We start from the raw sequence: 27,590 nt of genomic DNA, 5'->3' as shown, positions 1-27,590 counted from the left end.
GTGAAAACACAAGATATTCGATTTTCAAAATCAATTTCAATGGCCAACTTCACATTAGTGATGAGGTGGTTTAATTTGACGGTCTTGGACCGAAAGATAAATTTATTGCATATCATATAACCGTTAGTCATTTTTAAAGAACATCACCTTTTTAAAGTAACATTTCTGTAATTTGTTAATAAAGCCCACACAAGCTAATATTTAGAGAGTTATATCATAGACAACCAATTTCCAGAGAGGACAAAGGCAAGTTCACGTTATCAATGAGTTGCTTTATCTTGGAGATTTGCATCTAAAACAACTTGTATGCCTTTTTTTATTACATTTTCCTGAGAAACTTTTATGCCATGTCGATTTTTACTTCTATTGATACTTTCTGTGAAAAAAGGAGATTAAGGGTATGAAATAAACAGAACACAATACATTAAGACAACCTTTATTACTGAATGCATACTGGTCATTTGGGTTACAAGTACAGAGCATAAACAACAAAATATGTTGTTCAAAAGCACTTACATAACCTAACTTAAACCTAGGTGCCCATCTGCACTGTATAAATGTACGTTTACGAACGTATCTTAATTTTTTTTTGGGAGACTGGATTGGACTCGATTCATTATTATTATTATTAAATTAATTTAGAATTTACAGTGCAGCCGGGTAGTTTTATAACATTAAAACTATTTTATACAGATTTGAAAATATTTTCTTTCTACAACATTTAATTGAGTTTTATAATAGGGTAGTGTAATTACTTGAGGGATGTTAACTATTTTATTCTCTGATTTGATTTTCATTAATAACATTTTACTACTTGATATCACCGTGACTTTTGGCCTGGTCCCTGAGTTTACCCTCCTAGTGACAGTTTAAGGGCGAGAAGAACCCTCGTTTATTTTTTTCTATTTATGTCAGAGATTCGTTTTTATTGTTTAGTTTTTTCTCCCTTATCAGATCAGACTTTATCCAAACATATTAGTGACAGACCCGTCTATGCTACAAACCATCTTAATCTATATGTTTATCATATATTGTACACATCCCTAAAAATGTCTTTACAAAAAAAATCAGACAGCCTATAAATCAGTTTTAGGGGCGGCGGGATCACCCGCCCCATCATCGACACTCTAAATGGATCACTATGTCAAAAATGTTATTTAGTGATGCTTTTTTTCTCTTTTAAGATTTAATAGATATCGGTAGAAGATACAATATTATTTAAAAATTGTCAGCAATATCACATATTTGAATCTGTCAATACAGGAAAGTTTACATATTGCGTTATTCGATTTTTTAATAATTTTTTTTTATGCGTAACAACCTAAAAAGTAAACAGTACAAGGCTAAAAGTAAGCGACCCATAAGATAAGTAAATACATATAAGGAACTTAAAAAAAAAACAACAACTTTTGGAAGATACAAAAAATCCACGATCCTACACAACAAAACAAGATATACAAACAACAAAACAGAATGACAAGAGAATAAATGGAATAGTTTTTCAGTTGGACATTAAAAATGGACTAGATTGACAGGAGGGAACTTGTTTTAGGCCATTTGTTGCAAGAATATACCATCCTAACACCAAATCGAAACAAGCAAGTCATGTGATGCTAATAATTAAACTCTTTTTTTGTTTACATTTTACGCAACTCATTTATTTTTTATTTTATTCTAACTCATTATTTTTTACTTATACTTGAAATAGTTTTTTTTTAATGGGCTGATTGAATGATTTTTGGGCCCTTTGTATTTGTTATAGGATTATTTTTGTATAAGAATCTTATGATCTAATTGAGAATGTTCCAAGTTAAGGGCAGACATATGTGAACCTTATGCATGAAAAATCCTAAACCTGATGTCTAAAGGCAAAAATGTTGCCTCTGATGGGTTGCAATTATTTTGAGAGGGCTATTTTCCCAACAAGATTGTTTTAGGAATCTAAATGAGAATGCAAAGCGAAATAATAGGCGAAGGATCCTGTTTACTTCACAAATCTTTATTTCAAAAATCCCGACGCGTTTGATTCTAGATGTTTCTATTCGTACTAGTATTAAATATCTGTGTATAATGTAGTACCCATATGGAGTTTTTTTAAAAAACCAAAATCCGTTATTGTTTGTAAATATACGGTGTGATGAGATGTTTTTAGATTAATGTTATGTGTTTGCCGTTGTTTTTAACCTTTTAATGGACATTTTCTGATAATATCATGTAAGTTTTACTATGTTTTTAATTAATTTATTAGTTTAATAACACGCTTTTATATTTTACCTACATAGTTTTCCCTTGATAATGGTTTAACAGTCGAAACGCGTCGGGATTTTTGAAATAAAGATTGTGAAGTAAACAGGGCCCTTCGCCTATTATTTTGCTTGGCATAATGGTACTTCACCCTGGAGCAATCAATGGTAATCTAAATGAGAATGTTTTAAGGATTTTAAAAAAAATAACTTATGAAGAGAGATTTTTGTATCTGATCCACCCAAGAGCGGATCAGATACAAAAATCATGGATCGGTGATTAAATCATTTAATTCAAGAAGTGTTGTAATCTAATTAAAATGATCCCAAATGGGGTTTGTATTTAATTCACGCACAGGGATGAAATTGTGTATAGGAATGTTCTGTTTAAAAATACCCCAAATTGAGGATTCTATAAGATATCTGACGATCAAAAAGAAACCCCATAGTCTGAATCTTAAAATGTTTTGACTGAAATGTCCCCATATTAGGGCTAAACTAATGCCTAACGTGATACTTTTCTCGTAATTAAAAAACACTATTAATATAATAAATATTTCTTTTAAAGATAAATGTTATCGACTTAAGATCGCTAATTAGAGGTACGTTTTATAAATTTCGACTTTCAACACGCTCGTGCAATTAAATTGGACACATCCAAATTACTAAAAACAATATTAAAATACGCTATAATTATCAGTATATCACAAAAATTGTACTTATATCACAAAAGAAAGGAAATCACAAGGGGCGTGCGTAAAACGTAAACAAAATATAGTAGTAATTGTTGTTGGTTTATAGTACATAGTAATCATTATTATACAAGTCCGGAGCATACTCAAAATCTAACAGTAGTGTTCTATCTATAAGAGAAACTTGCATTTTTTTTTTATAATTATTATTTTCATTAGTATAAATTAATTTAATCGAATACTTAAATAAGTAATAACACATTTTCTATACTAACAATTAAGTAAATTTACACAATAATATACTATGAAATCATAACAATTGTACAAGAATTCATCAGCCAATATATACACATATTGCATTTTTAAGTTATTACACACAGCAAGTAAGCGTATGCGACTGCGTAGATCAATCGCCATGAGCAAAAAGGTTCCTAAAGCGAAATTTTGGCACTTAAAAAAAAAAAGAATCGATAACCGACGACTCCGTCTTTATTAATAATTGATATGACAAGGAAACTCTTATAATGCCAAAATAATATATTATATTGTGTAGAGATTCCGTTGACGAACAAAAATTAGCTGTAACAGCACCTTTTTTAGATGGACCTAAAGTTCTTACTTTATTCTGTGCAAGTCTTATAAACCCTATTAAATGAACTGTTAAAAAAACGTTTAGGTAAAAGAGGCCGAACTCGGTCAACTAAAAGTTTTTTTAATCACCTGGTATCCCTCTACAGTCTTTCTTGGCCAATCAATGGCAATTTATTCTAAACTACGTTCCTTAAATATTAACTATATAAATTAACTAGAAAGAGAGCACACTTTTGTTTGTCATTTTAAGGCATTTTTTTTTTTAATTTGATTTATCTACGATAACAACTGGGTTCTTTTTCGTTTCACAAAGTTAATGATGCAGTACCTGGCATAGAACTGGATAAAAGTGGTTCATTTGGCAACGCAAAATTTGGAATTTGGTTCAGTTAGGCCATAAAATGCTATAATAATTTTCGATTTTTTTTGAGACGTTTTCATGGTTATATAAAACATGGTGTGTAAAAATGGTTATCCATTATAATCTTTAAGTTGCTCACAACTGTCAATTTTTCTCCAAAATCCTTGATATTTTCTAATTCTTTAATAATTACCTAAAAAAAAACTATGTGACTTATTGTCTACCACAGTTTTTAAATCAAGTTTCTACCTTTATTTGTAAAAAAGTTATCCTGTTTGTTGGAAATAATGCAATTCATGAAAAAAGCAAAAAACCTAAATTTGACTTTTTCTCCAAAACTCTTAATTTTTAATATTTTTTTTAAAATTACATAAAATTTAGTACCTGACTTGCTGTTATATATATGTCTTGCTTTTATATTATAGTCTTTGAATGAAGTCTCTATCTTGAATAGTAAAACAGTTATTCAAAGTTTAAAAAAAATGCAATAGAAATTAGTTAAGCATAAATGACTAATTAATAAATCTTCTAAGGAACTTTAAAAGCGAGATGGATCATTAAAATTAATCTAACTGAAACCAAAAACCAAGTAAAAGTGATGTCAAAAAACCATCTGCTGTTTTGATCACAATTGAAGGTTTGTGTCCGTTTACTGAATTAAAAATATACCAAAAAAAAAATCTGTGTTTGGTCCTAAGTACTGGGTCTATTTTAAAATTAGTGAAAGAGTGTTTCCTATTGACAAAAATGCTTCAAATCCCAACACGAACTACTTTCAAAAGGAATGTAACATTTAGTAACTCATTAGTTTACACACTAGAAAATAAATCCTAAACCTGAGATTGAGGGCCTAACAACCGTTTAACTACCCCACAACTAACTAATTAAATGTTTTTTTTATTATTCGTACCTGTTTCAGAAAGAACAACTCTCCGGTTAGTGAAATTTTATAGTACAATTATTAACCTACGCGATAAAACTCTGATAATATTAGAACATACAATATTCTTTTTACAGTTGGCAGTACCTTGCTAGCATAAACCCTTGGCGTCGCACGGGGGGGTGGACGACGGGGGTCAACAAAAAAATTACATCTCGACAGGCGGCGGGCACGCGCAATCGCGGGATATTCTAAAAAATAGTCATTTTTCTCAATAAAAATATCAATGTGACGCCATTGCGTGCGCCAGTCCTCCAAAAAATCACACCATTATTCTTACGGGTTTTTTTACTCTCTAAGTTTTTTTCTAGGTTTCTTCAGCAAAATTTGTTTTATTTTTATACAATAGTGGGGCTAAACCGTAGCCGATTTAAATATACAATCAATTCGCCTAAATATGTTTAAACCCTGTCTTATAAGTCAGGCCCAAATTTTTCAATTGCACATATTTATAGGCACTTGAGTTTTGTGCTGTAAAGGCTGAAAGTGGCGACCTTTCGGCCTTTTCAGGATCTAATTATATTAACAACTTATTGGTAGAATTGAAAAAAAAAAACACAATTCAGCACGTGGAATATGAAAGCGCTATACTATGACTATCACAACCATGGTTGGAAGAATTTGGCGAAAATTCGAAAAAAAAAATTTAACTCAGTATAATATGACACAAAAGGTCTTTGGTATATAGTGACAAGAGTACAAAAAAAGAAATTGTGTATTAGGGGGAGGGGCAAGAAAACCTGTGCAAAAGAGGGCTTAGAGCCCTCCAAGGTCAAACTAAATAATACTTTAAGGGTGAAAGTATTGCACAGTTCTTAAATTTATCCAGGAGCTTATTCTATTATTATTATACTTAATACTAATTTACTAATGACTAAATGCTGCCACTGCATAAGTAACAATTCCCTTAATTAAGTATACGCACATACACACACTTAAATTTACCCATAAACCATTTTTTTGTAAGCAAGTTTCTCTTAATAGACAAATCACTTAAACTAAAAGAGATTTAAACATAATAATTGTACGCTTATATCTCCCTTTTTAAGGTCCAAATATTGGTGGTTACTTAACCTTAGTCGTATAAAAAGACATAATAAGTTTCTGTTAAAGCTCATTGGTTAAAGTAGATATTCATTCTCGGGACAAAACTGAGACCAACCAGGTCACGATTTTTTTTAAATATTTAAGTTACTTATTATTATAACAAAGTCAAGAGGCACATCGATTGGTATTATCAAGTGTTATATAATACGAAAAACACATTGCGCATTTATTTCACTAAAAAAGCGACAAGCTTTCTATGTTATCTAGGACCGGCGGCCCGTTTAGAAAAAGTGTTTAAAAACCGTAATTTCATTAAAATACTCACTTTTTATATATTTTAAAAAGTAAATGTTTATTATTATTATTATTGCCGATTCATAAAAATAACTCTATACTAAACCTATATAAAGTCAGGGTTACAATTTTTGGCAGACTTTAATGTGACCTTGTCAAAGTTGCTATAAGACAGATCCGGATTAGTTAAACAATAACATCACCTAATCTTTTAATGCGTTTAAAGAAGAACGAAAGCGACGTTTGATATGGACGTTATTTATAAGATCAGCCGTAGAACCTAACACGTTTTACAATGGGGAGGAGTGAAAGAACAAAAAGATTAAATGATGCTCGTGATAAGTATCGCAGTAGGTTTCTATGATATGAATTGAAAATAATCTAAAAAACTCGAACCGCTCACACAACTTTGGCATTTTATAGTCTTAATTTTATCATAGAAAGCGTTAAATATTATAGGATATTTTTCTTGGATTCATGAGAGTAAAAAAAATTAATTTTTTTTGGGATTAAATGTTACTAATTTTTGATTAATCGTTAAGGTCCATCAGGTAAAACGTGAGGTAAAAGGCCTAGTGAGATAAGTTGAATAAATCTGCAAATCTACATGTATGATGTAGTCTTTAACGCATAGTAAGTGACTTGTTGTCCATGACACTCTTTGAGTGAAGTCTTTATTTTTATTAATTTTATTTTTAAAAATTATGAAACCTTTGATTTTTCAGATTTATTTGTAATTACATAAAACATTGCAACTTAATGTCTTTGAAAGACGTATTTGCAAATTATTTAAAACAACTGGAATCACAAATTTTCCTTTAAATTGATTAATTTTTGGTTAAACCTAATACACTCAAAGGACATTAGCTGAGAGTCCCAAAAATAAAGATCCAAAACGATAATCTCTCCGATAGCCTGAAGATACCTTAACTCAATAGAACCTTTGTAAGGTTATACTATTAGTAACATAAAACCCAAATAGTAAATAAAAACCTCTATACTTGTGTGAGTTCAAGTGAAACTCAAAATTAACATCTACCTAAAGAACCGTTTAAGTCTTTAGGAGATAATCCCCTGTTAAATTAAAAAAGAAAAAATACTTAAGTCAGGTCAAGTTAAATAAGTCTTAGAACTACCGAACACCAAGATTTCACTACTACAATAATTATTATAGGCAACTCGCCTTATTAATTCTATTTCCTCTATTACAATGGTGTACTCATTATATAATATATCTTTAATTATTAATATATATTGTAATAATATAGTATTTAGTGGCAATGATTAAATATATTTTAATATATATACTTGAAAACACAAGTGGCACTTTGATCACAAATACTGTAAACCTAAACGAAATACTAACGGTTTTGTTTTTATTATTTTTTTTTTAACAATTATCTAACACTTGTAGTATTTACAAGACGAAATGTTATATGAGCTTCATTTGGGGGTTGAGGAGGCGTATTTTTTTAAAATTTTGATAGTTACGTATCAATGCACGTTTCCTGCTTGAACGTTCGTTGCTGTTTGCTTTAATATATTGCAAATAGTTCAGGTAACGCCGGTGATTCTTTTAATTTTAGAAATTGCTACGTTCTCACAGTATTTTAGCCACGAGTTTGTTTATTTAGTCGTGCAAAGGCTAAGACTATTTATTGTGATACTTAAGCTGAGCTTATATTTTTTTTTTGTTTTTTTTATGATGTTTTTTGTTACAAATAAACAACTTTACAATCTAAATATTAAAAGGTACACAAATATCAGACGATAGGAAACTAATTAGGGGGTGCAAGTTTATAGTTTGACAAAGTATATACTTCACCCCGGTATTTATATAATGCACACTTGATATTATATACATTATTATATTAATAAGTAAATCACAATACATGGCTGGTAAAAGTGGTGAGAAGGTTCTTTTTTTATATGACGGTGGTTGGAAATTGACGTTTTTGCTAAGGCAGCTTGGGGTATTTACTCCAGTATCCCAGAAATTCTCGGAAAATTACTATTTTCCAGCAAACACGTGATTTCATTCAGACATGTTTGGGTCAAATTATTCAAAATCGCACCTTAAATAATTGATTATTTAAAATAAATTATTACGCTACGAATAAATTATTTTAATAACTAATTATTTGGTCCATTATTGAATACGTACAATTTTGTGTTAGAAATTTAAATAAAATAATTCCCCTATACCACTAATTTTTATAATTTTACGGCGATTTATGAAGTTAACTGTAGATAAGACTGCATTGTAATTTTGAATTAAAATTATAGTTGAATTAAAATGAATCGGAGTATGGTTTATAGAAAAAGAAGTCTGAAGTAGAACTTTCTTCAAAATTACTCAAAAAAAAAAAAAAAAAAAAAAAACTGACGTAAAAAAAAACATGTCCTGAATATCTAAATATCCAAATTCTTAAGTATTAAAATACATATTCGAGTGCTTATCAACTTATTTGAATTTTGCTGTTTAGTGCCATATTCCCAAACATACATTATCGATAAAATAATTCTTTATTAATCGTGGTTACTCCAAAGTCCTGACCTAAAACCCCATAGAGATTACATGGGGTTTTCACAATTGGTGCGAATAAAAAAAGAACCTTCTAAGACATTACCGACCGTTTACATTAATAGTATAAAATCACCGGTGAAGGGGAGTCTATACAGTACCTAACACCTAAGTTAATTTTGAAAAAAAATATGGTGATTTAGTACCAATTTACTGCAAAATAATCGAAATTCTTTCAGACTGGAAGTTGTACAAAAAGGCAGTTTGTCATTTTTTAAAATAGTCAAAGTGCTCTAACGTTTCTATTTTATGCGGTTTAGATAAATGTTACTAGTTGACGGTTAACAACCACTTACGAAGGCCGCGCGGGATAGTGTGGGGTTCAAATGTCATTGCTTTTTTCAAATTTAGACTAAAATACGAAATAAAATATTACAGTGCCAATAACACACCTAGGCTTTTACTATTTGATTGCTTTCCTCAGAAAATCGGAATGTTTTGTGGCAAATAATCTAGTTTTTCGCCCAGTAGTACCCTGTTATCGTTAAACGGGAGAACAAAAGCTTATTTGCTTCAAAAAGTTCGCCATTTTACCAGGAAATGTTGGTTTTGACCAACAGCATTAATAGTGTATGATTCAGAGTTTTGTGGTTGTCCGATTATATAAGAACACACAATATATCCCTACTACCAAGTTTCTTAACTACTAAGTAATATCGTAATACCTAAAGGCTAATACATATATACTAAAATGTAAATTGGCAATAAGATACTAAATATTCTCTATTTTGGAACTTAAAAGAGAGGTCTATTATTTCCAGTAGGCTTAAGTAAAGCGTCTTTTTTCAAAAGTTTAAAGCAGTGTCAGCCTGTTGGAAAGAACAGCCTGTTTTTTTGCACCTTTTTTTAAATATATATTTAAAAAAAACCGTCCGTTTCTTAGACCTACTGTTTTGAATTTCAACTCTAATATATTAAAAAATACATATTATTTTTGATAATAGTTTATTATTGTTCCATTATTTTTGCACGATATGACTCGAATCGCTAGATCTACTAAACGGACGCCCAACCATCTTTGAAAAGCTAACAAAGAAACGACAGTTTTTTCCTCTCAAAAAAACATACCTTTTTTTTGGATTTTTTTCAGTTATTTTTAAAAATTAAAAAGCCACTTAAGAGTCACAGCACAGTTATGTACTTTTTTTTAAACTGTTAGTTCATGTTCAACGTCAGAAGATCAAATCATCCCAACCTAAAACTTATACGATTCGACGTTTTTTTTTTGTTTCCGGTGATAAAAATAATCTTCCTGCGCACCGTCACGGTTAACTAGGACGTTACGATACCATTAAAGAGGTTAAATGCATCCTTTGAAGGCTCGAATAACTTCAGTCTTTTTCGCCACTAGAGTTCGTGTTTGGTAACTTGGAGCAAATGGATTGACGAATTATAAAACAAAGACTAGAAAAGGTTCGGTTCAGCTGCCTCACTAATAAAAATATAATTCACATACAAAATAAAATGGAGATTAGGAGGATTATCATTAGAGGGTTTACTTTAAGTTGATCCGTGAATACATTTTGGTTGTTTTAAGGAGTATTAGGTGCGACGTTGTTTAACTTTTAAATTAGTTTTCTGGAGAAAAAGCTTTGGAATGTTTGGCTCTTGGTGTAAAATATACCAAAGTGATGTTCCTAGCATTTGGAATAAAAAACATCCAGACATTTCGGTCACAAGGGGGATAGAACTTGGAATAAACAAGGATTTATTCTAGGCAATTTGGAGCACTCCTGAGCTATAATGTTTGTAAAAATTTCCAAAAATCCTAATAATTAAAAAGAAACGAAACGTCGTATCTAATACGAGTTAGTCGGCCATTAAAAAGAGATGTAATATGAACATTATATTAATGCCTTGTAATTTGAATCAAAGTTGATTGATCTTAGGCATAATGGGGCGTACCGAAACATTAACGATTATCTTAAATTTAAAAAAAAAACTTATGACTAATCTGAATCCATTTGCTTAATAAGTCGCGTAACGTCCAAGTTACAGTGAGCCGGGACAATAATATTATTTATTAATCTCTCACTCTTTCACACTTGGTTAGCTATAAAGTTGAATCTCGATATTGTATGAACACCACGATAACACATGTTTGTTAATTCTTATTGTGATCAAATCAATCACAGTTTATACAGACTAAAAAAATGTAACGATATTCAAAGTCTACGGCTAACACATCCATTAAACACAGAAATACATTACGATTTAAGGGTATAATAATAAACTTTCATTAACGATATTTTGGTTTTTTTTCCCAAATTTATTACTTAAATTTATTTAAGAATACTTTCATTTAGCGTGCAGTCTAAGAACTGATTGTGTGGTGTTTTATTTTTTTAATTTGGGACTAATCCAACCCAAAAATATTTTAGTTAACAGCTTACGTAAACATGTATAATTTGTAAGTGTAATTTGATATATCAGGAATAGGAGATCACAGGTTCTGCGGGGACGGGAGAGTGTTTGCATCTCCCTTTAAAACGGTGACGTAACGGACAACAACAATCCGGCAACGGGGGTGGCATCATTATTTCGACCAGAGAGATAAGAAAATTGACATGTGTTTTTTGAGAAATCCGTTTTTAACTTAAATAGGCCAGTCGGTATGATTTGCTGGTGAGGAATAAACGATGCCATAAGTTGCCCGATCTAACTAACAATCTATTTAGGATAGTTCTTGGGCCGACAACGACAATTTAATCATCTGCTAATGTGGTCTTCTATTTTAAAAAATGGCTAATATAAAACTCAGTCTTTAACGAACTTGCAGATTTATCACATTTATAGATAAATAAAAGGTTTCTTTTCTTTTAACTGACACTCATCTAAAATTAGCCCAAGAAGCATCGAAATGTCACCACATCATCACTCTCGTCACATATACCCCTGCGCAATTTTTCCAATCGCCTTACTTAACTGAAAACGAAAATAGGATAGGATACATGCCACGAAAAGATTACCACACCGAGTCACTTAAAACGTAATCATTATAAAATAACTTAGGTACCATTAAATTAACCGATTAAACAGTAATAATATTAATAATAATAATTAAAAACAACATTAATATTACAAAGTGTTAATATATAGGAAAATATCTAATTATATGAGAAGTCTATTCTAAGAGCTCGAAATATATAAAATGTAATTATCATGAGTTTGGTCACATAGTTATATATAATATATATTTCATTATATAATATAGTTAATAATAAACCTTTTCTTAATTGGGACTAGTTTAGGTTACATTTCATATTTTCATATGCGTCACTTGGTGCGTTTCTATTGAGCTCGGTTTTTAAATAAAAGAAATAACAAAAAACGCATCGCAGTCGGATTATTTTCCTCTCTTTCTTTAAGTCACTATTCTTCTTGACACAATGGTTTAACTATTCCGTTTAAAGCTACAAATACATTAGTTATATATAATATAATAATTCTTAATTATTTTCACAGAACCAGTGAAAACTAAAAAAAACGATCGGAAAAATTACAAAACAAAAAATGGCAACTCGAAAATAAATTAATAAGAACGCAAAATAAAATTATTCCCAATTTTCCATAATTTACAGGAAAATTCCTATAGTTTACTTTTGGTTTTACTCCTACAACTTCCCCCTTACTTTAACCTTAATCATAAAAAAAACAGAATATATTCTAAAACAACAACTATATAAAATCACCTCGTTAAAAATTAATAGTAGAAATACATTTACATCAACAGTAAAAAGTCGATCTTTGTCTCGAATCAAATAATACATCAATAAATATCATCCAAATATTAAAATTAAATAGTCCAAACTAATTCGGAAAGGAAACGCGGGTTTAAAGTCTGATACATTTCTTACTGTTATCTGCAATTGATTATCTATAAATATATCTTTTTATTTATTTATTTTAATTTTTTTTAGCTTATTTGTTCTTATCCTGACTTATTTTCACTTGCCTTTAATTTACATCGACTCGCCGCCCAATAGGTCGTTGGGCAAAAAGGAGTTAAGGCTCGAGGGGGTGGCTCGGGCGGGGTCGCTTGAATCCAGAGGCGTGGTCGCCCATAAACTCGTTGGATTGTTGGACCATCCGGTGCTCCATGTATCACCACCTATAAATTACATATTTCACTTTTTTAAAGCTATCGGCAGCCTCAATATTGCTTTTTAATAGAAATATTTGAAAAATCCGTTAGAGGAGGTTATATCCGTTTTTAAGGTTTGGGATGGTAATAATTAACAGTAAGCACAAGTTTTCAAAGGATCTTAGAAAAGTTTAACAAATCAGTGTAAAAATTACTTTTAAAACCAACACTGCTCTAGTTAAGTCAATTTTGGATCTAGTATAACTAATAATTTTTTATATGGACTTTATCTATAGGTAAGTGATGTAAGACAAAAACATTCACAAGAGAATGAGATAGACGAGTGAAATTCAAAACTATATATATATATATATATATATATATATATATATATAGAATATTTTTTTGCAATTTTCTCCGAAATTAAAATGTTAAACAACGTATTCTATTAAGTTCTAAAATAATTATTCACATGGTGCCCTAGTGGGTAGAACATTAGTTATTCATTAGACATTCTTATGTAGCTATACTTTCCTTAGTTTTGTGGATTTATTTTCTATGTGGATTTTTTTTTTTGATAGTTTACGAAAGTACGTTTCTTACTTAAACTATCATTTTTGAACATATTCAATTACCTCAAATAGGGTTTGGGGATTTAATCAATTATTTCAAAAAACACCTTAATGGGAACAATCACATTCTATATGTAGATTTTCTCTAAATATTTTGGTACAATTTTTTTTAAGTCTTTCACAAAACTTAACAGAAAGAAAATAATTAAGTCAATTTAAAACAAAGTTCAAAAGAGAGGAGTATGCAAATTTAAACGAGAAAAGAATAAGTTTTTCGGTATTCTCTTTAACTTAGTTGACCTATTTATTTCCTTTTAAAGAAAAAGTATTGCATTTTGGCTTATATTATAAAATCGTGGTCTCGTTATATTCTTTCTGGAAAACTTCCAGAAGAATAGGAGGGTATGTATATTGTTTTTGCTAATTCACCTAGAATATCTTTCTCATTCCAAAAATGATTATTCCTTAAGCCCAAACAGCTATTTTGTCTTTCCGTGAATTTAATTCCGCGAGCCACCAGGATATTTACAGTTTATTTATTAACTGTTTTTGCGCTATATTTGATGGAATAAACCGAAATTAACCTAGCTATAACGCATGCCAATATTTAGAAAGTTAACACGCGACGTATTGAAGTACTCGTAAATCAGGATGAGATAATAACGTAAATAGGTTCTGAATCTGAGGACAAGTGTAGCGTTTTATTTTTCTATTCCTTATGTTCACTCACGCTTCATTGACATTTCATTAATTTCAATAATTACATTAATAATTTCAGTCAACTTCTTTTATTCATATTTCTTCAAACTCACACTGTCAATGACACATTACTACTGTAACGCATCACTCTCCTGGTTTAATTATCCGTGCTTTCTGTTGACGGTCCGTCATTAATATTTTCTCTGATTGGCTGATATTGACTGCTCAGGCGACAGGTGGGGTCGTTATTGATTTAGTCGGTACTGCGTCCATTTTTTCGAGGATTTGTTCCCGTGTGGCAGGTAGGAGCGCACGTAAAAGGCCAGTTTTTTTTTATTTCCGAAATTTGTGAAGCAGGAAGTGGCCAATATGGTTTTTAATATAAGGTTTTTAATATATGGTCCTTAATATTGTTCCTTTAGGGAACCGTTTATTTCATAATTCTGGTGCAGGATGCCCAAGATTTTGATGGATAGATAATGAAACTTAGCAAGGGTTTTACTTTTCCGTTTTCCTCTTTATTCTTCTTCAATTGTTGATGGCTGCAGGCTTTTGATTTCCCCGGGAAATTGCTGAAAGCGGTGGAGCTGGAGCCAGAGTTAGAGCTAGTATTAGAGATTCCCAGTCCGGATAGCTGAGCTACAAATGGCATACATTCACAGCCTCGATTTTGAAGGCTAGCCGTTCATTTCTTGGAGGAATATACAGGCCAGTTTATTCCATTTATTTAAATATTACTAACCATAGATTTGTCTCACTGATTTAAATTTTTATTAATATACCTTTTATTTCAATTTAACGTTACAAATATTTAATCAATGTCATAATTTAATACGTCAATTTCTTATCTATAATATTAGTTATTTTTTGTTCAGTATTTTTCAGTACCCTTTTTGGTATTAACTAGATAAAAAGGTTCATGAACTTTCCCCTGCGTAATACAAATATATACTAAAAACTTAATAATTGCGATTTATTTTTCAAGTGCTGAAATCTACCTAGTAGCGAAATCATAATTTAATTGTTACTTTTGTCAAACTTATTTTAACCATATCAACATTATTCATATTTTAATTCATAGCAAATTATTAACATTTATTAGATTGGAACGTGAGGTGTGTACATATCTTTGATGTAAATATAATTTGGTTGTATTGTTGAGATTTTTTTGCCTCGTTAAATCTACCTTATCCAGGGTCATTTATTTGTTAATTAAAACCTCTATACCAAGTATGTTTCTTAGTTTTCTTTCATTTAAAAAAAAACTAAAGGGCGCCCTCTTATTTAATAGTTATAATCAAGTTTAGATTCTCAATAGCCAGTCATAAGTGAACCTTCGAACAATCCCAAGCCTCCAATAATTCTGAGCTACCGTCTGCAAACTCTTGGCAAAATAGTAACACTTTAAAGTTAACGCCACACAAGGACTAACCTTTCCAGATCAGATCACCACATCCATTATAGAAGAGAATTTTTGAAAAACTTTTGTAGTTAAATCAAAAAAATTATAAATAAATTAACAAATAACCAAAACTTGTTATAAATATTTTTTTCAAAAGACTTTTTAGTCTTGGAGAACAAAAAGTCTTACACCCATAAAAATGGTTCCCACCTGAAACTACTCCTTAAAAGGCATTTTTTCTTAAGTAAAAATTCCATTTGAGTGCCTCAACAAAGCCTTTAAGTGTCTAACGAAACTAATGTATTTATTTAATGTATAATTGACCCGACGAAGAGAACAGTTGTAGTTAAGGCAATTTTTCACTTGTGATAAAAAAAGTTACATTGAATTATTCTACAAAGTGCCCTTTAGTATACTGCCAAGGAAGTTATAAAGGAAAATGTCCAAAAATAAGAAAAAAATCCAATGGGTTCCATTTATTTTAACTTTTGAGTCTTGGCGAACAAAAGTGGTTTCAGGTCTGAAAATGTATTACATCCACGAAAATGGTTCAACTATAAAATTATTCCTTCGAGTACCTCAATCAGCCTGCAAATAATCCAAGTAAAAAAAAATGTAAAGGATAAATTACCAGAGTATCGAAACTGTTGTAAATAAAGCCAATTTTCAACCATATTTTAGATCGTTTAAATGTTATAAGAAAAAATATCTAAGCATAACTAAAAAATTCAATTTATTCCAAAAATCTGAACGAATAAAAAATTTTCTATGTTCTTAGGAAATATTACACTCATAAAAATGGTTTAAAATATGCAGGGTATTCATTTGAAAACTTCCTACGACGGATTTATCGAAAACCACTGTTTAAAAAAAACGCCGAAATACGTCAAAAGGTTTGTCAAGGGGGACAACTTTGTAACCCCTTAAAAATTTTAAATGGTAAGTGGTATCGAGTAACAGCTTGTTTAAAAGGTCTTTCAAAGTCTTTTATTTTGACGTTTGATTTCTTTAAATCGGTCGATTTGTTTTCGAGAAAAATCTTGTTTATCTTAATTTGTTCAGATAGAAAACAAAAACATGAAAATATCAGTTTTTATTTCAATAAGTGTTCAAAATGTTGCCCGTTAGGGTTTGCCAAATCTACAATTCCTTTATAATTTAAAACGGAAACTACCAACATAAACAGCAATTCCGAAGATTAGACGTGGGAAAAACTAACGGGCAACATTTTGAACACTTATTGAAATAAAAACTGATATTTTCATGTTTTTGTTTTCTATCTGAACAAATTAAGATAAACAAAGATTTTTCTCGAAAACAAATCGACCGATTTAAAGAAATCAAACGTCAAAATAAAAGACTTTGAAAGACCTTTTAAACAAGCTGTTACTCGATACCACTTACCATTTAAAATTTTTAAGGGGTTACAAAGTTGTCCCCCTTGACAAACCTTTTGACGTATTTCGGCGTTTTTTTTTTTTAACAGTGGTTTTCCATAAATCCGTGGTGGGATGTTTTGAAATGAAAATGAAAAATGAAAATGAACACCCTGTATATATTAAGTTAACTTAAAACTGTTGTTGAGCCATCAACAGTTTTTATCCTCCTTGTGAGCTTTGATGATACTTTACAATACCCAACTAGCAATTTTAGTTACGGCTACAACATTGTTTGACTATATTACTTTATTCAAGTAATAAATCGATAACTGGTACCAAAAAAATATCTTATAAGTTTAAATAACTGCCAAGTAAAAAATAGTAGTAAGAAATACGTAATATTAACTTAATACTTGACTATATAGTAATTATTACTTTGCGGTAACTCTGACGGTAGCTGAACCGCTTAGCGACCTCACCTAATTACCTTTACAACGTCGTTACTATAAAGTAGAAAATATTGGTCGGTGGGACGATTAAATGGGAACTTTTAAGTTTAAGCGCAATTACAAAGTTAAATTTCAAGTTCTTGCGACTACATAGGAACATCAAAATATTACCATGCAGTAATACACTTTGAAGTAATATTATCAGTAACAAGACCGAAATAGTTACCCTTATTTCTTCTTTAAAGTAATATTTACCACCTTGGCTATTAAAGCAAATTACCTTTAAGTAATTATTTCTACTATGCAGTAAAATATACTTTATAGTAGCATTTTTTTGAAACAATTTACTTATTCCTAAGTCATTTTTACTTTGAAGTAACAAAAGAAACTTCTTGGTAACTCTAACAACAATTCGCCATATTTTTTTAAATTATTTGACTCCATTTTGTGAAAAGGTATTGCACGATTTTATCAATTTGCTAAATCGGAATACTTTTACATTTTATGCAATTTTTATTAAATTATAGACTTCTTATATTTATAGGAGTAAAGAGGAGTAAAAATTATCTACCTTCTTTAAAAAATTAAATTTAAATATTTAGACTTGGTATATTTTTTTGTTAAGTCATTATTTTAATAAGGGGGGTTCTTTATTTTCGTCCTATATTGCCTATGTTTAACAGTAAAATTTGCTTCATTTACATTTTTCCACTCCGGTAAGCGATAATATCAGCTATATTAAATACAATATGAAGTATAGATTAACCCCGATACAATGCCATCACTTAGAATAAAGACGGACATATAAAATTATTTGTGTTGACAAAGAAAGAGAATCAAAATGTTTGCATAATATTGTCTCAGTAACTTCTTAGTAACTAGCACTGCACAATTACTACTTTATGACATCGCGAAAACCACTATGGGACGTTATAAAGAAGTTCCGGGACGATAGAATTACGTATTTGCTACAGCAAAATCATTCCCAATTTTGGTAAAAAAGTGGTAATAGAACGGTGCCTAAACGGTTCCCGCGACTAGTAACCACAACTTTAAAGTATTCTTTATAGTCGCGATTACGTAGCTGTTGCCAAAAATGCTAGTTGGGTAGAACAAAATCGATAACATAGCTAGAACTTAAGCTTGACTTAGGAGAGCAACTAAGTTTTGTACCATATGTTATAAATAACACAGCATGAATATATTTTATAAATAAGACTTTCTTCTTTTACATTAGATTGCTTCTTAAATTTCTTAATCTGTCGCATTATTATGTTTGGTACACGGTCTACTTCTGCTACTATGCTACCATTATTAATATCCATGTAGTGGTAAGAATTAATAGATTCAGCTGACCATTATAAGAAACGGGTTTGAACAAAAGAAAAGGCTCAAGAATTATTATGTGTTGACTGGTTGAACCGAGGCCAGCATGTAGATTCCGCCTTTGTCATTTTTTTAAAATTACAATCAAATTTCATTTACAGAGTGCGTTCACCTATTACAATTACCTGAGAAAAAAAACTAAACTTTCGTTCCTTATAAAGAAATTTTAATTAATTTGCTACCTGAGATAAAATTGTTATGATTTAAATGGATATAAAATGATTTTTAGACATTTACGAGCATGATTAGGAAATCTATTCAACGCAACAAAGTTTCACCAAAAAATGTGTAAAATAATTTAACGTTTTGAATCAAGGCTGAGAGAAAGACGTTTTTCTATTTAAAGCGAATTAAAGTCACATGAAAATTATGCCAGAAAAACAATTTCATACCTGGTTTCGTAGATGAGCTGCGCCATCCACCAGAATTTCCTCCTTGTTGATTCGCGATACTTTGCAGGAGAGTGTTGGCCTCCCAATCGGTCGGATTTTCCGCCAAAATTGTCGTGTTGCCGAGGACGCAGTTATTTAACGCAGTTTGGGCCTACAAATGACAAGTTTTAATTATCGATGCCTTTAAGAACTTAAACCATATATTTCTTTGTTCTCAACCAACTTTATTGCATTTTTCCAATTAAAAATAACTCGTAAATGATCGGTGATTAATGATAATCCTTATGAAAATTAATAGTTTTATGTCCAAGAACTGATGAGCAATGGTACATTGTCAATTCTTAAAACTGAATTGTATATACACTTCTTCACAAACGTTTGGAAACATCTAAGAGGGGTAATAAAATCTAAATTAATCTTTAATGTCATAGCATATGAGAATAAAAATGTTATTTAACGAGATGGTATATTACTTTACATTTCATATAACAAAAAAATACCCCGAAAATAAATTAGATTACTTAAATTATAAAATTAAGTAATCTAAAACATATTATTTAGAAATTCTGAAATATTGGTACCACATAATTTTGGAAACAGAAACAAAAATATATAAAATTTTAATATTTAGTAGCAAAGCCTATAGCTTTTAATACAGCATTACATCTATTTTGCATAGAATCCACTAATTTGGCACAATTTTTGACAGACAGTTTTTCCCATTCCAATTTTATTGCATTAAATCATTTTTATTTTTTATATGACCTGATATCTCTATCTATTTGATCCTAGAGGTTTTCTATTGGGTTAAGTGGTGACTGTGGCGCCCATTCCGTAACATTCACATTATTCTCTTGAAACTAATTTTTTACCAGTATGTTTCGGGTCGTCGTCGTTGTCTAATTGGAATTGCCATTAGAGGCATATTTTCGGCATATGACTTTTATTTTATTTCCATATAAACATGTTTATCCATTTTCTAATCTATGCGAACAATTGGACCCGGTCTGGACCTGGAAAAACAACCCCATACCATAATTCCACCTCCTCCACATTTCACTGTTGGCAACTGGTATTTTGAATCAAACCTTTTTCCGCCTTACAAATTTAATCCCCTCAGTACCGAAAAGTAAAAAATTTTTCTGTGGTCCAAAAAAGGTGCTCTCTAACAAATTTGATACGTTCTAGTCGATTTGCTCGAGAAATTAATGGCTTCTTTACGGGACGAGGGACGACTTCCTAATAACCCATGCTCTATCAATCTGCGTCTCACGGTTTCAGTGGAAATGTCAATGCTGCCAAAGCAACGGTATCGATCGCCCCGATTTGCATATAAACAGTGCCGTTGCGTTAATTCTTATATTTGTGTTCTGTGCCTTTTAGTGTTTATGTCTTTAGGCGCGCTACTGTCGCTAATCGCGCGTTATTAGGAGACAAAACTTGGCGCAGCTTTGAAACAGATGGTGTACCTTTCCTTAGCTAGACAAACTCTAACTGCTGATCATGAATAAGCTTATTACGAATTTGTTTTGCCGATTTTCTGGCGTTAGCTGTGGAAATACGCTTTATTATGCGATCAGTATTTACAGAAGTTTTCCGCGGGCGTCCACTTTTAAAGGCAGGTTTGGCTGTACCTGTATACTGTCTTTATATTTTTTTTTATTATTTTAGAGAAAGTTCCACGATACATATTAAAATTTTTGGCAATATCAATCAATTTTGTACCATTCTGATATGCTTCACTTGGTTTAGTCTTCAAATCCACAGATAATAATTTTATTTTAAGTATCTTTGTCGAAATATTTAAACAGGTTCTAAGAGCACAACATTATCTTACTATAACTTATATGAAACTACTGAATAATAGATAATTTGTCCTTGTGGACAAAAAACAAATATTTTGTTAATAAATGTTTCCAAACTTTTGTGTTCTCCATATCAAGCAAAAAGTCCCATATGCGTTAAATAAAAATAAACAAATATTCATACTACAAAATACCTTATAAAATACGAAAAAGTAATGCCTGCTAACTTTATCAATAGATGAATGATTATAATCAAAAAGATATGTAAACTTTCTAGTTTTAATAAATATAAATTTTATTAAATGTTTCCGAACTTCTGTGGAGTACTGTATATGATTCTGATTTTATCAATAACCTTATAAACGTTTCGTGGACTATCTAAATAAACATAATACAATTTGATTGAATCGTAGCTATACGATGCTATTTATTTGAATTAAAAAGGATGATATGTTTAGATACGTACCTTGGTGGCCTCCTCGCGCGATGAATATTTGGCAAGTGCAAAACCTTGATGGAGATGGAGGTGGAAACTTAGCAACGGACCATGCTGCATGCAAAGCGTTCGCAAAGTCGATCCGTCAATCTAAAAAGTAAACGAGTGACAACGACACCAAAATGGAAAATTTATGTAAGTGAAAACTATTCGCTTTTTGATTAAATAAAATGAACTGAAACGTGTAATAGAGCATAAAATTGGGTTAGTTTTGGTTAAATTGCATTTTTCCTAAAATGTATAAAAAAGTTACGGCTTTTGTAAATTTTTATTGTGGATTCGGAATTTAGCTGATACTGCAGTATATTTCAGCTTTTTGACTTAATTTTAAATATTTTTCCAGGCATTCAATGTCTTATTGACGTAAATTTTACGATCATAACCTTTAATAACTTTTATTGGCTTTTAATGTTCTTCTTCATTAATGGAAAATAATTTCCCATATATTTTAGGCGTTTGATGCAATTTTTCGTTTAATTCCAAGCATTTGAGCGGCATTGGACGTAATTTTTATATGTTCCATAAATTGTAAATAATTTTTCTTTTCACTCCAGGCATTTGTCGAAATGTTTTACGATTTCCAGGCTTATTCAATCATTTTGGAACCGAATTGGAACCATGTTTTCTCATTTTCCAGATTTCTGATGTAGTTTTTTTATGACTTGCATGGATTAGACTTCAGTTTTGTCTTCCATAAATTGGACGTAATTTTTAATTTTACTGAAGGCTTTTTGAATAGTTTTTTGTCTTCCAGGGATTGGAACATTTTTCTCTTATTTTTCAGGCTTTTGGAGTAGCTGTTTTATGACTTGCAGGCATTAGAATTCATTTGTATGTTGTCTTTTATGAATCGGAAATAATTTTTCACTTTATTCCAAATATTTCACGAAGTGTTTTACGTTTTTCAGGCTTTTGAAGTAGTTTTATTATGGCTTGAAGGCATCAGAAGACATTTTTATGTCTCCCAGGTACTGAAAAATATTTTTTCATTTTATTTCAGATATTGCACAAAATGTTTTAAGTTTTTCAGGCTTTTGAATAATTTTCTGTCTTTCAGGGATTGGAACTATTTTTTGCCATTTTCCAGTAATTTTATTATGACTTGCAGGCATTAGACGTCATTTTTATCTTTCTCAGGAATTGGAAATATTTTCCTTTTATTCCAGACATTTCACGATTTTTTTAAAAGGTTTTTCAGACTTCTCGAATAATTTTCTGTTTTCAAGAGATTGAAAGTATTTTTTCACACTTTCTTCATATTTTTCAGGCATTCAAAAGTACGTCCGATCATTTTTTAAACATTTGAACCTGCAAATTGTTCCTATTTTTTTTGTACAAAATAATGATTCATAAGCCTGGACACGATTAAGACACGATTTATAAGGGCTCAAAACCCTCCCAAAATTAATTTTTACCGTCTTAACTATCAATTTGATCCGCTCCCCAAAAGCTGTAAAATCAAAAAAAAAATAAATAAAAGTAAAATGGTGAAACTACACACAAACCTACACGGTGAACAGACTTAATAACAAACACTCACACAATATAAGGAAAAAAAAAACTAAATTCACCTGTGCAGTAAGATTTCTCAATAGCAACCACTGGGAAGTGCCGCCGGTCGAACCGCCCCAATTGCCTGAGTTACGTTGGCCGACGTTGGTGGAGCCGCACCAGGGGGCGGCGCCACCACCACCGAGAGGTCCGGTCCAACCGTTGGCCAGAGAGCCGCCCTTTCCGGAAAGACCGGGCGGGGGTCCACGCGATTTAGGGGCGCCCCATAGCTCCGAGGTCACCGCGGTGCCGGGGTTCAGGTCGCCAAGGCTACCTTTGGTTGTTGGCAGTTTGATCTGGGGGCTGTGTAAACGAAAATCAATTACTCATCATGTACTACTCTTATTTTTATTTATAACATATTGACGGCGTTTTATACTGGGCTTACCCGGTCCTGGGTGTTACTCTTTTCATTGATTAAGTTAGGAAAGGTTTTGGGAAGAGAGTGGGCCCAACCAAGAAGCAAAAGATTAATTAACCATTAAGGAAGAAAAATTGCTTGGTCGTCAAAAAATCGTGGTGTGTGGGAAGTAGTTAGGGGTGGTTTTCCAAAAGATTAAGATTTTTTTTTATCTAAGTGACATCTTAGACAAAAATTAGTTAAATAATCTGTAAAAGTTTTGTTTAAAAACTCCCAAAGAAAGTATTTTATTTTTAATTTTAAAATATCTGTGCAACACGGTTTTATATGGAACTCCTTAATACAGAACCACAGATTTACAGAATACAGATGCGAAACTGATCGAAAATACGCGTGCGAGCGCCAGACTTCAGACACGCCTTCTGGGTGATGGATTTCCATCACCCGCCTAGTACGGTCACGGTGGCAAGGGGTTTAATTTGCTGCAAGCCTCCGCGCCGCGTTCTTCTAATTTTATTTGGGTAGTACGCGTGTTTATGATTAATAATTAAATTGAAATAATATATTTGTATTTTTTTTAAATATTTTTTTTTAGTATTATTTTTGTTGAAATGGGGGGGTATAAGTGTGTATATCTTTATTGTTCCAGCCACAGTGGTGGACGACGTTATTTAGATTTCCAAAAGATGAGTTAATAAGTTAATATTTCGAGATAATGAAAAGCATTAATTTTACTCACCCATGTGATAACTTTCCTTTCCAGTATTTAATAAAATTATTTATATGACTTAAAATATTTTATACTTTAAAATTCGCCAACAGAGATTTATCATCTGCCAAAAAATCAGATAAAACTAAAAGAAAATTAAAAATTTTGTTTCATCTTTAATGTTTTATTAAATAAGATCCTTAAATCTGTTAAATGAAATAAAAATGTACTCAAGAACCCTTACATTCTGTTTTATTTAAGCCTATTTCTATTTTGACATTATAAATGCATTATAATATCCCAGCGAAATTATAGTGCAGAACATCTATCCCTACAAAAAAAAAACTTAAAAATGCATTGGTGCGGCCAGTCCAAACCATCCTTTTCAAGGGAATCGAATATCGGGAGCTTATATCCGCGATCTTTCGCATCTGGTATTCTGTAAATCTGTGACAGAACTAAACGTACTGAAACATTGAAATTGAAATACTATTTACACCTTTGGATTGGGTTCTTCTTTAAATTATGAACAATATTACCGTGTATGAACTCTATGCGTTTTTTTTTAACGTACTTCATTGAAGGTACTTATCTAATAAAAAGCATTTTTATGGTAATTTAATATTTTATAATTATTATAGATTTTTTAATGAGGTTTTATTATTCTACGTTTATGACGACCGACAGTTGTCCCTTGATATGATGTTATGACAATATCGATATTTACTTGTGAAAAGATCGGCTTAAATCGCCTTTTTCCCATGCTGCGGCACAAGTTTTTTCTGTAGTACCAGTTCACAAAAACACTGATAATAGTCAACCTTTTCCTTTTTCAAAATTATTATAACATTAACATTATTTTACATATTTATTTTTATATAAATATATATATTTATTTTGAACATAATTTTATGTGTTGATATATAGCTGAAAATTTCTTATTTTGAAAATGCATGTAAACTTGGAATCGGCAACAGGGAATCGATATGTTTGTGAACAAAACACCCCCCTTGCCCCTGTGCACATGTTGAACTCAAACAAAGTCGTTGTTTACTAATTCTAGCCTTTCAATGTTCTAAGGAATAATCTGTGGTGGAATTTGTTAAGGTGACTTTGATAAATGGTTATGGAGGAGTTTTAGGCGGAAAGGATGTTATTGTTCAGCGACTGGGCGTTATTATATCTACACTATCAGACAAGTAGAAAAACTTTTTAAACTTCCTTATATTTTGAAAACCTTAATAAATACTAAATTACTATTTCCTAAAAATACTTTCACTCTTAACAACGGGGTTTTTTGCCCATCATGATGTATGGTACGAATCCCAATATTTTAGGTTGGACATAAATAGAGAAACTCACGTAAGAATTAACCAAATATAGTATTTATCTCGGCAAGGCTTCTCGGAAGATCGTCGTACAAAAATAGTTGATGCACACAAGATTGGTATGATAAAAAAAAAAAGATAATCAATATGGGTGTACCACAGGGAACCGTACTGGGACCAATTCTGTTCAAAATATATGTAAACATGTTAGTCTTGACATAGGGGGTAAAGTCGTTTCTTTCGCAGATGACACCATAGCAATATTTACTGCTGATACCTGGGATGCAGTAAAAAATAAATTATGTAATTTAACTAATGTAAGTCGTCCGAATTATGAAAATATTATGATTAATACCATTAATGAACCTATAAATGCCGTAACAAATATAAAATACCTGGGTATCATATTGGACCAACACCTACGCTGGGATTTGCACGCTCAATATTTTACTGCAAAAATCAGGGCCTTACTAGGAAAATTTTGTCTGTTAAGAACGATACTAACTAAAAAACTTCTATTGATGTTTTATAAATCTCTGATTGAACCGATATTGCGATATGGAATCTCAGTTAGGGGGAGCAAGTGCCACCTATTTGGAATTATTAAAAATAATTCAAAATTCAGTTGTAAAAATTATGTTTCAAAAACCAAGGTTATGTCCCACAGTTGAACTTTATTCAAAAGAACTTTGCAACTTAAAAACTCTATATATTGGCTATATGTAATTTATACTAAAAAGAAATATAACACTCAAAACCTAATTAACCATCGCCATCAAACAAGAATAAATTTGGAGAGGCATATCATAGTACCACAAAGTAAAAGATCATTAAATCAAAGATGTATAATAAATCTGGGTCCAAAATTTTTTAACTTATTGCCATATCAAATACAGTCATTAAATAATACGAAAAAATTTATTAAAGAAGCGAAAGATTATATCTTTGAACATCAAACTTTATTTCCAATCTAAGCTTACAGGAAAAATAGAAGATATCTGTTATCATAATGTTATTACCTATTAAAGTATGTATGGGTTAGTTTAGTTGACTATTAGGAAAAATAAATAAATAAATAAAATAAAATAAAAAAAATGATGTTAGTACCTATCTTAAGTTTATATATACTGTGTTAATATAATATTAGTAATTTATTATATATTATAGGGTAAATCTTTATGTAGATATATATTTAAGTTCTGATCATAGAATAGCTACAATTATGTAATTCTAATAAAATTATTAGGCACACACAGGTTCTTCACCTAGGTGCTTTGTAAAAAAAAATTACTATGACTTTGTTTATGTTTATGGATTGTAGAATAAATTATTTCTATTTTCTATTTCTATGAGACAAGTATTAGAGCGTCGTGAGCAAGACAATTTCTAATTTTAAAACTCGAAATTCGCCGAAGTTGAAGATTTATTTATTAATTTCTTGTTGAGAACCGAACATTGCATTTAGGTAAATTAAACTATAAATCAAAAGTGTACTTACCCTAATATCACTACCAGTTTTTCTTCAGCTAAAATAGCGTTTGCCTGATAGCTGTTATAATTGCAACGTTCAATTTTCTTTTCTATATTATCAAAAATATATTGAAAATATTGAAATGTAATGTGCTCATTTTAATGTAAAGATTCTAACTGTCTGACTGGTGATTCTTAATCTCTATAAATAAGTGATGGTATTTCCCTCTTACAGGTACCTACTGCCTTTTTTGGTTTATAGGATGAAATGAAAAGTGGCGATTTGAAGAATTCTATAGCGACTAGTGTTGCTCCTATACATAGTTATAATTTAAAGTTAATCTTCTCGAAAAAACCGTAAAGAACACTGAAAGGAAGGCAAGTTCGGTAGCGATGTAAGCCGCGACCGCGACCTTCACCTAAGGGAAGCAGATTTCCTTTAGTGGAGGAGCCGCTAACAAATCGCTTATCAGCAGGAAGAACTAGAAGGACCGACTCAACTTTGCGAAAAAATATTTGAATTGGAAAACAAGCGACTGGAAAAAGGTTCTTTTTACTGATGAAAGTAAATTTAATTTATTTGGATCTGATGGAATATGGAACTAGATTGTCGTCTAAAACATCAGATCAGCAATAAAAATGATCTAATAAAAGTTTTGCAAGAAAAAACCATTATGAAACTTTTGGAATCCATGCCAAACCGATGTCGAAAGTTTCTTGTCAATAAGGGATACTCTAACCACAATTAATTATAA

At 30.9% G+C, this 27,590-nt stretch overlaps 1 protein-coding gene across 7 annotated transcripts in view; it reads right to left on the bottom strand.

Annotated features, from left to right (window-relative positions):
- Positions 1-420: 420 nt before the first annotated feature.
- Positions 421-27,590, bottom strand: part of LOC126739667 (protein Gawky) — a 112,557-nt gene continuing 85,387 nt past the window's right edge. For all 7 annotated transcript variants that reach the window (XM_050445458.1, XM_050445467.1, XM_050445476.1 and 4 more), the window contains 4 exons: positions 22,988-23,270; positions 21,387-21,506; positions 19,116-19,266; positions 421-12,863 (listed from right to left, as the gene is read on the bottom strand). In XM_050445458.1, the coding sequence (XP_050301415.1) occupies positions 12,715-12,863; positions 19,116-19,266; positions 21,387-21,506; positions 22,988-23,270 (703 nt within the window). In that variant the 3' untranslated portion in view covers positions 421-12,714. The remainder of the gene's footprint in view (positions 12,864-19,115; positions 19,267-21,386; positions 21,507-22,987; positions 23,271-27,590) is intronic.

This window comes from Anthonomus grandis, chromosome 1, assembly GCF_022605725.1.
Source record: "Anthonomus grandis grandis chromosome 1, icAntGran1.3, whole genome shotgun sequence".
NCBI lineage: Eukaryota > Metazoa > Arthropoda > Insecta > Coleoptera > Curculionidae > Anthonomus > Anthonomus grandis.
This window is presented reverse-complemented; position numbering and strand designations above follow the sequence as displayed.